The sequence below is a fragment of the Condylostylus longicornis genome, unplaced genomic scaffold, assembly GCF_029603195.1.
Source record: "Condylostylus longicornis isolate FDR11 unplaced genomic scaffold, ASM2960319v2 ptg000039l, whole genome shotgun sequence".
NCBI classification, from domain to species: domain Eukaryota; kingdom Metazoa; phylum Arthropoda; class Insecta; order Diptera; family Dolichopodidae; genus Condylostylus; species Condylostylus longicornis.
This window is the reverse complement of record NW_026578008.1, coordinates 610,733-624,644: the sequence shown is the minus strand read 5'-3', so window position 1 is coordinate 624,644 and position 13,912 is coordinate 610,733. Positions and strand designations below refer to the sequence as shown.

Here is a 13,912-nt window from a genome sequence, read left to right as displayed (position 1 = left end):
TCTGCAATTGATATAATTTTTATATTACAAATTTTCTTTATTAAATTCTTAAAAGAAAACAGTTCTAGATTTGACGGTTTTTTTCTTTTTTTGGTCACATGTATAAATTTAAAGAAGAGATTTTAATTTAATCTGTTTTTGACGCCCGTTGGGAGCAGCATAGATAATTAGAGTTAGTCTGCTATGGCACGATTGGAATCACATTGTATAGAATCTAGAACTAACTATTTATGTTTCCACAGTAAAGACATTCTATAATTCTAGGTCCCTGTTGCTCGGGCGCCAGTTAAGAAATTATCCGATCCCTTTTATTGAGTTAACTTATCTGCTTGTAGACGCGAAACATAACTAAATTTAATAATTAAAAAGAAATTTTTAATTATTAAGGAAATACTATAAAATTATAATATAAACTGAATAAGCTAATGCTTGTTACACATTTATTGGGGGAATATTATAAAAATGAACTTTATAAAAGTGAATTTAATAAAGAATACTCTTATTTTTGGATTATAAAATTAAATGAATAAAAATAATATTTTTATAAGGAATATATACTAATCTCTGCGTCTTATGTTATGCGCGCGCGTAGTGCATTGCTTTTTCAAAACATATAAATAATAATATTAGTAACAAATAGAATAATGTTTTTTTTTTTTATTTAATTAATTATTTTATATAATTTCTATTCTTATCATTTTAGGGGAAAAAAAAGGAAGAAAGGAGAATATTTTTAGTAGTGTAAAGCAACAATAAAAAAACAAAAAAAAAAAAATTTTTTTTTTTTCAAAAGATTTTAAGACGATTTTTTTTTTCGGTTTCCATATTTTTCAATAAATACATTTACATTTATTAATATACGTATATGTATATACATATACATATTCCATAAATGAGAAATAATTACTAAATCTATATTTAAAGTTTCCGCACTTTTTTTTTTTCATTTTTTTCTGTTTTTTGTTTTCTTTCTTCAATTATTTACTTGTATTTTTAAAATTTATTTTGATTTTTTTTTTTTAAACAAATCAATAAAGTATAAAGGAAATTTTTCTATTTAATTATTAAAATTTCAAAGTTTCCATAAAAAAAAAATTTATTCCCAAAATTTGAATTATAAAGAATCAAAAAGAAAAAATTCATAAGTAAAAAAAAAATTATTATTATTAAAATATCCGGATTACGGAAAATTTGTATTTTAGCTAAAATTTAAATAATAAAGTCAATACAGTCCCAATTAGAAAGCTTATTTCAGTAAAAAAAAATCGTCTAACTCCAGAGAACAAAAAAAAAAAAAAAATTTTTTTTTTTTCGAACAAAAATTTTTATATTAAGCGCATACATTGAAAATAATTGTCATTTTTTGTTTTTTTTTTTTTTTTTATTTCCATTATTTTTTTTAGGATAAAAAAAATATTTAATATTAAAAATTTTTTTTTTTTTTATTGTATGTATATTGTATTTGTGATAATTATAAGTAAAAAAATTACAATATTATATTATAAAATATTTAAATATTAAAAAAAAAAAAATAATAATAATAATTACAATAAAATTATAATAATAATAATTAAAGAGGAGAAAAATAAGTCTTTCATAAAAAATTGTTTTCTGTTTTTAAAATAAATTAAAAAAAAAATTAAACATATTTAAATTAATTTTTAATAAATTAGTTACAAAAAAAAATTTTTTTAAAGAAAACCAAACAAATAAAATTTTATGGTAAAAAAAATATTAGGAAAAAACAAAATATAAAATTTTACTAAGGTGGAAATACACACATACAAAGAATTAGCAAGAAAAATTCACCAAAAAAAAGAAGTACTTAAAATTGCTTAATATTTTTTTTTAAATTTCTCATCTTTTTAAATTTTTTTTTATAATAATTATTGTTTTTATTATTTTTAATAAAAATAATATATCTATATAAATAAGTATTAAACTATATATATCTCTACATATATATATATATATATACATTCATGTTATTTTGAGAGATATATAAAAACAAAGCAAAAATTTATTGTAATTAAATTAAAAAATAAAATTATTTTTTTATAATTAAATAAAAGAGAGGAAAATTAGAAAAAAAAAAAAATATTAAAATATTTAATAAAATTATATTACAAAGGCAACTATTAAAAATTTAAAAATACAAAAAAAAAATTTAATTAATAATTAATAATTTCATTAAAAAATTAAATTAGAAGCAAAAAAAAAATATAATTAATATTTTTACCAAGAAACAAGAACTTCTACCAAAGGCCTTTTACTATACAAAAAAAAAAAAATTAAAATAAAATAAAATATATATAAAAATAATGAAATAAAACACAATATATAAAGAAAATTAATTAAAAACTATAAAATTTAAAAAAAAAAAATTTTTGATTAAAATCGAAAAAACAAAACTGCTATAAAAAAAAATTTTCTTTAAAAATAAAACACAAAGAAAGAAAAACTCCTAAAATACACACAAAATATTAAAAAAATATTAAGAAAAAAATAAAAAATATATTTTTCCTCAATTTACAAATTTAATAAATTCTAACAAAACAAAGTTCAACTAAAATCTAAAATTTCATTTAATCATCATTTATGTAAAAAACAAAAAAAAAAAGAGAGAATATAAAAACCAAAAGAAAGAAAAAAAAATTGAGCTCATTTCATTAAAGCATTGCTCTGCTCCCATTTTTAAAGTAAAAACAAGAGAGAAATTAAAAAAATTAAATAAAGAAAACAAAATAAATAAAAATAAACGTAAACATTTTAATAAGAGAAAATTAATTGAGAATTAATTCAAGAGACTTAATTAAAAGAGAATTTTAATTTTTTTTCTTTAATTTTCAATCTTAAATTAAAAATAAATTTTTGCACATTTCTGGGAGAAAAGTATTAATTAATTTACTTTTTTTTTTTTTCTTTCATTTTCGTTTTTTCATTTTCATAAAAAATAATATTTCTTAAGAAAAATATTTTAAATTTTATACATTTATATTACAAATTAATAAATATTTCTTGCTGAATTATTATTATTATAATTAAACAAAAAAAAGAGAAAATACTTAAATTGAATGATTTAGAAAAAAAAATTTATAAAATAAATAAAAAAAAAATTATGTAAAAAAATTTATCTATTCTATTGTATAAAAAAAAAAAATATTTTTTTTTTGTTTTTTTTTTATTTTGTTTCATATTTACTACAATAAACAAAATAAAAATTAATATTTCATAATTTTTTAAAAACTTGTGAATTTACAAAAAAAAAAAAGAAAAAAAACAACTGATAGTTAAAGAATTTTTTTTTTATTGTATACATAAAATATTCATTTTAAAAATTAAATCAAAAAAAAATTTAAATTACCTTAAATTTTCCAACTAGAACGCAAAATACAAAACAAAATAGAAAACAAGAAAACAACACTATTACAATTTTGAAAAGAACATCAAACAAAATCGAAAAAAAAAAACAAACAACAAGAACATAAGAACAAAAAACAATTACTGTTATTATTGTAAAAGGCAAGAGAAAAAAAAATTTTAAGAGAAAATTTTTTTTCTTTTATATTTCAAGGAAAATTTCATATAAATAGGTAAAAGAAACCAACAAACAAGCAACCGAAAAAAAAGAAAACAAAAAAAAATTAAATTTTGATTTTAGAAAGAGAAAAAACAACAATAATTAAGACTATAGTTGTTTCCTTTTAACTTGCATACATTTTTGTATTTTAATTTTGCTAAAAGAATCTTTTATTTAAAAATTTTTTTTTTGTTTTACTTTTTTTTTAAAGAAAATATTTTAAAATTAAATTTTAAATTATTTTAATAAATATAAAATATTTTTTTTTTTTATATTAAAAGAAAAAAAAAAACTTAAACTATTACTTAAAGAAAAAAAAAAAATAAATTGTCAATAAATTCAGAATATATTTCATAAATTTATATAACATATATATATATATATAAATTATATATATATATACCAACAAATTTTGTTTAAATTCATATTAAAAAAAAAACAACAAAAAATTATTTTAATGACAAGCATCATGCGTCAAAAGGATATTAGACCAGCACCAGCCCGAATTGAATTTAAAGGGATGCAATTTTTAATAACAGATCGGCCTTCAGATGTTAATATACAACATTACATTGTGGTAAGAATTATTACAAACAAACAAAAAAAAATATGATTCTATATATTGAATGAAAAAACAAATATGATTCTAAATTTTGCCATGACGTATGTGACACCAGCTATATTCCGTTCAATCTTTGTTGTTGAAGCGTTCATTTTATAACATTTTATAACAAAAAAAAAAAAAAACTAGAAACTTGAAATTTGGCACAAATGCGTATTTCCACTGCTCACAGATCTGTATTGAAAATAGGCAAAATTGATCTATTAGATCAATCTGTTACCTTCCATTCTCGTAAAATGTTCTAGTAGACGCTATAAAATAATTCAGATATGGTTGTTTGTGGAAATGGTCTCTAAAACTTTTATAATTTTTATTCATCACCTTTCTCAAATATTGTAGATTTCGAGAAAGGTGAAACTTTCTAAAGTCGAAAAATTTTAAGAAAGGTTTTAAAAAAATTAGGCCAAAACGGTCACACTGAATTTTGTCACAAAGATATAGAAAAATTGTACAATTTTCTGTTCAAAATTTTTTAGAAAAATAATCGCAAGTTACAGAAAATGAATCTAAAAAAAAAAAAATCTTTTAAAAAATTCAAAAATCACCCTTAAATTTTTATTTCCTAGAAATTTTTAAAATATTAAACCTAGTTTTAATATTAATTTTTTTCCCCCGTTGAATTTTCATTATTCACTTTTCATTACGTTTTGACTAAGTTGTACATACTCGTACCCAACAGTTGTACATACTCGTATATAATATAATCGGTTAATATAATGAGCTGCTCTTTGAGTTCGCACGCAAACTTCACAATATTTTTTAAATGTTCTCAAAAATAACAACAACAAAAAAAAAAATAAACAGATGTGACATAATTAATGAGATTACAATTTTCAATTAAGAATTTTGTTGTCATTATTTATGATAGTCTACTGTGAATGTCATCATATGTCATAAAATAATTTTATTGAAAATATTGTAGGTATTAAAGAATTTTTTTTTTTCTGTTTTTTTTTATAACTAAATTTAATATTTAATTTTTCATTAAAAATTTTTTAGGAATTAAAAAAACATAATGTAAGCACTGTGGTACGTGTCTGTGAGCCAAGCTATAAAACTGATGAGCTAGAGAATCAAGGTATAACTGTTAAAGATCTAGCTTTTGAGGATGGAACTTTTCCACCACAAAAAATTGTTGATGAATGGTTTGAAATTTTAAAACAAAAGTAAGTAGCTTATATTAATATTATTTAAGAGTTGATCTCATTTTGTATCTAACACGTATTTTTATAATATTTAGTCATTTTCAAATTAGGGACCTTACCATGTAATTTGATTTTCCGTGAAACAATTTCGGTATTTGCAAAAATGGAATGAAATGGTAGTACCATTTTTTTCGAATACAAAAATCGTTTCATGAAAATCGAATAAAATATGGTAAGATCTTCAGGATTTTAAATTTTTTAAATTTGAATTTTCCCATTTTTTCTTAAAATATGAATTGAACTTGTAACGGCCCAGAGTACATGTTTAACTTGTACCCTATTTTTGCTTCGTTCAAATATTCTTTAATATTTTCGGAGAATAAATTCTTTTTCATTTTTATGATTAAAACAATTTAATAAAGTCTCTTTAATATTAAAAAAAATATTGCATGCAATTCTTATTAATAAACGTTTAATTTCATTTTTGGATAGGTAAAAAGAAAAACGATGTAATTAAAACTTTTATGAATTTATTATCTATTAACTTTCAAGGACCACGAAAATAATAAAAAACAAAATTTTTTTTTGTGTCCTTGCAAATTATTTTTATTACTCGTATTATAAAATATTTACGTAATAATATTTTTTTTAAGAATGAAATTTTTTTTGAAGCAATTTGTCTTAAAAAAAATTTAAAACGTCATTTTTATATGTACGTAACGTAGACGTAACATTAATTATTGTCTGACGTTACCGTATTTTTCCAATTTAATTTTTACATATTGTTCGCATTTTAATAATAAAATTTCTAATCGCAAATATTATTTTTAATTTATTTTTTTTAAGCTATTCACAAAATCCAGAAGCTTGCGTTGCAGTTCATTGTGTAGCTGGTTTAGGACGTGCCCCAGTTTTAGTTGCTTTAGCATTAATTGAATTGGGCCTCAAATATGAAGCTGCTGTTGAAATGATACGAGAGTAAGTTTTATTGTTGAAATTAAGAAGTTTTTAATTAATTTATATTGTGAATATTGTTTAAGTATAGGACAGAAATTAATATTGTAATAATTTCAATAAATATTAAAAATTATTTTAATTTTGAAATTATTAAAATATATAAAAGATTTAATTTTTAAAATTCAAATTGAATTATTCAGAAATATATTTTTAATAAAATATATGGGCTGATTCAGTAAAGAATACAAGATTACAGTAAAGCCCGGTTAATTGCCTCCCCTATTTTGTTGTGAAAATATAGCTGCCTAATTGTAGTCGTAAAAACAATTAAATGAATTCTCTTAGCTGCGCAATTTATCCACTTAACTGGAACCTGCTCAACTACCTTAAACGGACTATTAAACGAAATAAAACAAAATCGAAATGACACACAAATATTTATTCAAATTTTTATTCTATGAATATTAATAGATTTTGCAAACTCTCCTGAAGTCAATTCTTTTTCGATACTTGTCAATTGTTTTTTTATTAGTAATTCAGTAATGTTATTAGTGTAATAGGCACAATAGTTCATGTGATTGTGTGTTTCAAATAGAAGATTACATGTAGTATCTCAATACTTAGTAATCATATGGGTTACGGTATAAAGCAATGTGAGGAACAATTCATCAGCAATTTCTTCATGTAACTCAATTGATATAGCGTCCGCTTAGAAAGCTATAGGTTTAGTTCGAGGAGAAAAAATATGTAATTTTTCTGCTTTTAACACGTCCCTTATTGTTATGGATTGTTATTTAAAAAGCTTGTTATTTTGTGAATAAAAAAAAATTTCAAATTGCGAAATTCTATACTGAAAAACTAAATTATTTTCAATAATATTCCATACGACTAACAAAATATGGTTGAATATTTTACTCTCTATTGAATCCTTATACATAATTCATTTTAAATTAATCATTAATTAATTATGATAATTCATTACAAATTATTTTATATTTTAATTTAAATATTAAATATATTTTTTCTACATATTAATTTAAATTTCATTTTAATAACAATATTAATTTTCTTTTTATTTAATCTATTTTTAGTAAAAGAAGGGGAGCTATTAATGCTAAACAACTATCATATTTAGAAAAATATAGGCCAAAATCTCGACTAAAGCACAAAAATGGTCACAAGAATTCGTGCTGTGTGCAATAGATATCAAAAATTCCCACCAGATGCAGTGTTCATTTTAACCGAAAATATAATTGAAAAAACAAAAAAAAAATAAATAAATAAATAATTAATTAAAAAAAAAATAAATAAATAAATAAAAGAAAATTAAAAAATTATATAAAAATAATATGGAAAAAACAAAAAAGAAAAAATAAAATTTATTAATTATATAAAAAATATAAAAAGAATATCTACATATACAATATATATATATAAATATTTAATAAAGTAAATTGAGAAAAGAAAGAGAATAAAATTTTAAAGTAAAACAAAATTTAATGTAAAATTTCACAAAATATTTAAAATTATGTAAAAATTTTATTTTTTCTTTTACATTTAAAAAATATATAATTTTTTTTTTCCAATTTTAATTTTGATATTCTTGATTAAAAATAGAATAATTAATGGATTTAAAATGGCATTGTATTTAAAAAAAAAAAAATGAAAATTTTATTTTATAATTTTATTTATTTTTTTTTTAATTGTAAAACAAAATTAAACAAAAAAATTATTCTTAAGAATACCATAAACAAAGAAATTTTATGAGAAAGATGGGAAACCAATTAACCAAAAATTTTTTTTTGTTTTTACTTGACTATCCTGCAGAACGGGATTGATTTGAAGATTTTTCTTCAGATTGTTAATATTTTGATGGTATTTTTAAATTTTTCTTATAACAAGAGAAATTTAACTATTAATTTTCTTTTAAATAACAAATTTTATTTTAAATATAAAAAGAATGCATAATTGTTTTCTTATACTTAATACCCAAACTCCATGGTATATGGGCGCTTTTACATATTTTTTAAATCTAACATTTTCAAATATTTCTATTACTTAATCAAGAATTTCATACTTAAAATACAATATAAAAAAATTCATACTTGTTTTTATTTATGTTTTTTTTTTTTTTTATTTAATTGGGAAGAATAAAAGCCAATAAAAAAATGTATATTTATTAAATTTAATAAATTGAATATAAAAAAAATATGTAGTAAAAAAAAAAAATACAGAAGAAATGAAGAAGAAAATTTTTTAATTTTTAAAGTAAAATATTTTTTATATTTTATAACAAGAAAGAAGAAAAATTTAAATTAGTTTAAAAAAAATAAATATATATATATATTCTTTCTTTTCTTTCTTTGTTTTAATGTTGTATAATTTAAAAATTGAACATTTATAAAATGATATTGTAATATTTGTGCTTTTTTTTTTAATTTTAATTATGATTTGATTTTTATGTATTTGTAAATTATTAAAAAAACCAACAAAAAATTAAAATAATTATGTATAAATATTTAGAACACAATTTAAATATAAAAAACATTTCAAAAAAATAAAAAACTATAAAATAAAAAATAAAATATTGTAAAGACCAGTAAAAATACAAAAAATTTTTACCAAAATAAATAAAAAAAAAAAAAGTTTTGTTAAAAATATACTTATAAAATTCAAAAAATAAAAAAAAAACAAATTAGGTTTTCTATATTTAAATTTTATTGATATAACTATATAATGATAATTTAATAAAATAACAAAAAAATATATTGCAAAATAATTTCCTCTTCTAATAATCTCTAAAAAAAAAAAAACTAACATCTCTCAAAGATCATCAAAGATTTCATAAAGATTGAATTAATGTACATAATTAATAATATAAAATATATTTACAAAATAATTAAATATTTAGATTATATTTTTGTTTTAAATTTGTATGAGAATATTAATGAAAATTTCAAAAAATAATAATTTAGAAATTTTATTGTTAATATTAATTAAAATATTTCGATAAATTTTAATAATATTTGATAATTTATAAATTTAAAATAAAATTAATCATGAATTAAAATTTTTCAATTTATAAAATTATAATTATAAAATTAAAGCCAAAATAAAAAATATAATATAATTTTATAATAGTTAAAATTCATTAATCATTAAACAAGAATTTTTATTATCTCTATAATGAATTCCATTCGTAGAGTCCTACAAATTACGAACATAAGTATATCGTCGTAGACTTTTGATTGATTATAAATTCCTTTCGTAGAGATTATTAATCACAAATGGCAGTATCATTTTTCGGAATATTAAAATCAGTATTTTATTTCAACTATCAAATATTTATTTATATATTTTCGTTGCTATTTCAATAAACAACTATTATCTAAAGTTTTTCAGTTTTCTTAAATTTTGAATAACTTTTTTTTTTTTTTTTTTTTTGGCAACATGAATTCATTTCTTTACATGGCATCTATATTAGAGTAATTCAAACTCAAACAAAAAAAAAAATTCAAAATTTGAAAATTTAGTACAATCAATTAATACTCTTTTAATTTATGAAAGTAATTTTTACTACGAACGTAATTTATGATTCGTAATTTTCTGAATTTGAAAGCTACGAACGAAATTTATGATAGGGTTGAATTTATTATTCAATACATTATGATAAATTAATATTCATTTTTCAAACATGATCAAAAACAAATAATTAATAAATAGTTAAAAATAATGAAATTGAAAATATTTTATTTAAAAACAATTTTTCATGAATCATGAATATAAAACAATTTCTTATTAATAAGTATTTAATTATTAATAAGAAATTGTTTATGATTATTTTATTTAACAATTGCTTATTAGTAATTATTTAACATGGCTTCAATATTAGAGTCATTTTAATAATAGAATTTAGTTATTGATATAATAAATAAAATAGAAAATATTTCTAAAATTTTTTTAACTATATTTGCATCATTATTAATTAATTAAAAATAAATTTACTGACATTCTTCAGTTTTATTCATTTTTTGAAATGAAATAATTCTATAAAAGAAGCATTATTTAAAGATAAAAAAACACAGGGAACTCGCAAATTAAAATGCATTTAGTTTGTTTTTTTTTTTTATATTCGTTATAAAAGTAAAATATTTTAAAGTCATTCTTTAAAATTGTATTTTGTCTGCCGAATCGTTCCTTTTTGTTTATTTAAGTTTTATCATCTTTTGGAAATGAAAACTATTTTAATATTTGAAAGTATTTATATGAAATTCCGATGAAAAATTTAATAAAATTATAAAATAACTAAATAGTAAATAAAAACTGACTGAATTTATAATTTTTAAATTTTTGTGAACAAAAATAGATGATGCAATTTAAAAAAAATTAAAAGCATTGATTCCATCAACTTTATGAAATCTTTATGAAATAAAAATAAAATAGAAGAAATAATTACAAAAACCGCATGAATTAATATTATTACATAATTTCGTACTTAATTTTATTAGTTATTTTTGTACAATTTCTAATTATCATTTACTTTTCAAAATAAAAATTTTTTCATTTATTATTTAAAAATTGCAAAATTTAAGAAAACAAAAATATTCTCTCTAATATTCTCAATTTTATTTGTTATTATTGTAGGATTTTTATTCATTCTCAATTTCTATTTAAACAGACAGTCATCGTGAACTAGAAATTTGGAAGTACACATTTTTTTTTTTTCGTAATTAACAAAAATCTTATGATTTTTTACATTTATCACATTTTGACATTTAAATTTTTTTATTCTCTTGTCTTTTTAAATATTTGTAAAAAAATAAAGACTATTTTGTAAGGTAGTAGATGCCGTTCAAACTGGCAACTATTTTATCCGACTGAAATTACCCGATCGAGCTCAGACTATACATTCAAATTCCCTTATTTGAAATCTCACTCGTACCACTGAAATTCGGAGAAATTACGAATTTCATATTGTGAATTCCGAATTCCGAAATTCGTAATAGAGTAATTATTTATCATACTCGTAATGAAGATAAATGTCAAAATTCTACTAATGAAATTTTCGAAACGTGTAGAAAGTCAGTATTCAAGACAGTTAAAATTTTTTTTTTGTTAGTTTTTATTTATTTGTTGAATTTTTTTTCATGTAAAAGAGGAGGAAATGCAAGTATTTGTTTAGAATTTATTTTATTTATGTTATATTAAAATTTTCTTGAAGGAAAACGAAAATTTTTTTTTTTTTTTTGATTGTCTATTGTTTTTGGAAATGTCTATTATTTTTTGATAAGTGTATTTATTTTTTTTAAATATCTACTATGAAATTTGAAAAATTTAAAAAAATTTAAATTTGACAACTTTGACAAATGAATTTGAATAATGTTGCCATTGTAGATTTATAATCTGTACGAGTGAGATTTATAATTACTCAAAAGTCTACATGCGTAACTTAGTATAAAATTCGTAGAATTTATACTCGAGTGGAATTCACAATAAAGGTGATATGTCAAAGTGTGATCTCTTTATTTATAAAAGCTCTATATGTATCTAAATAGTATTCCTTCCAATTCAATATTTGTGCTGTAAATTTTTGTTGTTTCATTATTATAAAATTGTTTCAAATTATTATACACACGTATATGGAATTGAGAATAATTGCTAATTCCTAAAATTTGTGAATTTCTAAATACAATTTCTCACAAAAGTGTTGCGATATAATTGAGAATAGAAGTGAATATTATTTGTTCAACAAAAAAGAACGTAAACTAGAAAATTTTGTAATTTATAAATATTAAAATGCAAAAATTCAAAAATTTTACAAAATAAAATAAATTTTCATTCAAAATCAAATTAAATAATTCATTTATACAAAAATGAAATAATCAATAATTTCCAAATACATAATATACATAAGTATGTAAAAATAAAGTATATAATATAAAAAAAAAATTATTTTCATTATAAAAATAACAATAATTGACTTAATTTCTTCATCTTCTACAAAAAAAAAAAAATTCTACATCAAAACAAACAAGAGATTCAATAATATTATTATAAAAAAATAAAATATTTTACAAAATGCATAAATAAATGAATAAAAATAATTGTGAACAAAAAAAAAAGCAAGTATAAAAATTATTAAAAAATTAATAAAAAAAAAAATGTATAAAAATAAAAAAAAAAACCATTTTCAAAAAATATTTTCTCGTAAAAATAACACTTTATTTAAGTGTGGAAATACTTAAAATATAAAGAAAAGAAAAAATGTTAAATTAAATTAAAAATAAATAAATAAATAAAAATAAAACAAAAAAAAAATGAAGATAAATACTTTTTAAGAAAAGAAAATATAAATTAAATTTAATAATAAATCAGAAAACAGAAAACAAATAAACAATAAATAAATAAATAAGTAAAAATCAAGAAATCAAGATATTTTCGAAATAAAATTCAAAAAATTACAACAACTATTTAAAAATGAAATGCGAAAAATATTAAAGTATAAAAATAAATATTCGAAAATATATAAACTAAAATATGAATATATATATATATATATATATATATATAAAACAAATTAAATTATTTAATAAGTGCTTATCTTTTCTATTTCTATTTATAATCCATAAAAGAAAAATCTATTATGTTTTCAGAAATTTTAAAACATTTTAAAAATAATAAAAACAAAAAAAAAAAAACATATTTATAAAAAAAAAAAAAATCATTAATTTTTTTTTTTTCCAAGATTTTGTTTTTGTTTGTTAATTAATTAATTAATTAATTAATTATATTATCAAGGAGTAAAACGGAATTAATTCCAAAAAAAAAAGAGTTCCCACCCACTGTTATTCTCACTTCAAATGTGATCGATGTGAATATTAATTAAAAATACTGTAAAATCTGTCATAGTCGACGAATCTTGTAATAGGAAACGAAAATTTGTCATTGTCGTCAAAAAAAAAAAAACAAAAAAACGTTAAAGAACATAAGCTAAACGGGAAGTTTAACTAGGCCGAGTTAAATGGAAAAGAACACCAACAAAAAGCCTTTCGAATGTGAAGCTTTCGAAAGCCTCTAAAAAATTACTATAAAATATAGGAGCTTAAAATTTAAACATTTCTGTATTGTTTTGACTTGGAGATGACTTGGACAAACACTAGAATCGATTTTTTTTTAAAATAACTTTAATTTCATAAATATCACGGAGAAAAGTATAAATGCTGTAAAGGTTTGAAAGTTTTAATTTTTAATAAAATTTAATAAAACCGGTATAAGCTGTGAAAACATTGAAAAAAAAAACTTCAGTCCAATTCCTCCTCTGACAAGTGTTATTATCTATTGAAATTTCTATTCTTTTCAAAAGAATTTTCATATTTTAAAATTTTAAAATTAAAAATTTATCAAAAAAAATTTTGAAAAATATTTTCACCATCCTATTACAAGTGATATGTACTCGAAGCCATTCAAAGTCTAAAAGAATTGCTTTGGTAAGAATGGTAAAAAAATTATTTTTTTTTATTCAAATTAATGACAAATTTCGACTGGAAAATTCCTGACTGGATAAACTATTTTTTGAAATTCTTTGAATTTTTTTGCCCAATTTTTATT

At 18.9% G+C, this 13,912-nt stretch overlaps 2 protein-coding genes across 3 annotated transcripts in view; both read left to right on the top strand.

Annotated features, from left to right (window-relative positions):
• The window catches only part of LOC129609449 (uncharacterized), a 48,112-nt gene extending 44,999 nt beyond the window's left edge, over positions 1-3,113 (top strand). Inside the window, exons 4-5 of the mRNA XM_055521362.1 lie at positions 704-741; positions 1,404-3,113. The gene's annotated coding sequence lies outside the window, so the exon portion shown is untranslated. The remainder of the gene's footprint in view (positions 1-703; positions 742-1,403) is intronic.
• A 199-nt stretch (positions 3,114-3,312) lies between these two features.
• Positions 3,313-13,648, top strand: LOC129609431 (PRL-1 phosphatase). 2 transcript variants are annotated; one of them, XM_055521339.1, is made up of 5 exons: positions 3,313-3,593; positions 4,046-4,157; positions 5,202-5,368; positions 6,194-6,325; positions 7,396-13,648. In XM_055521339.1, exons 2-5 carry the CDS (start codon positions 4,050-4,052, stop codon positions 7,505-7,507), a joined length of 519 nt encoding a protein of 172 aa, XP_055377314.1. In that variant the 5' UTR covers positions 3,313-3,593; positions 4,046-4,049; the 3' UTR covers positions 7,508-13,648. The 2 variants fall into 2 exon arrangements, with proteins under 2 accessions (XP_055377314.1, XP_055377313.1); XM_055521338.1 differs by lacking the exon at positions 3,313-3,593 and having other exon boundaries at positions 3,862-4,157.
• Positions 13,649-13,912: the final 264 nt, after the last annotated feature.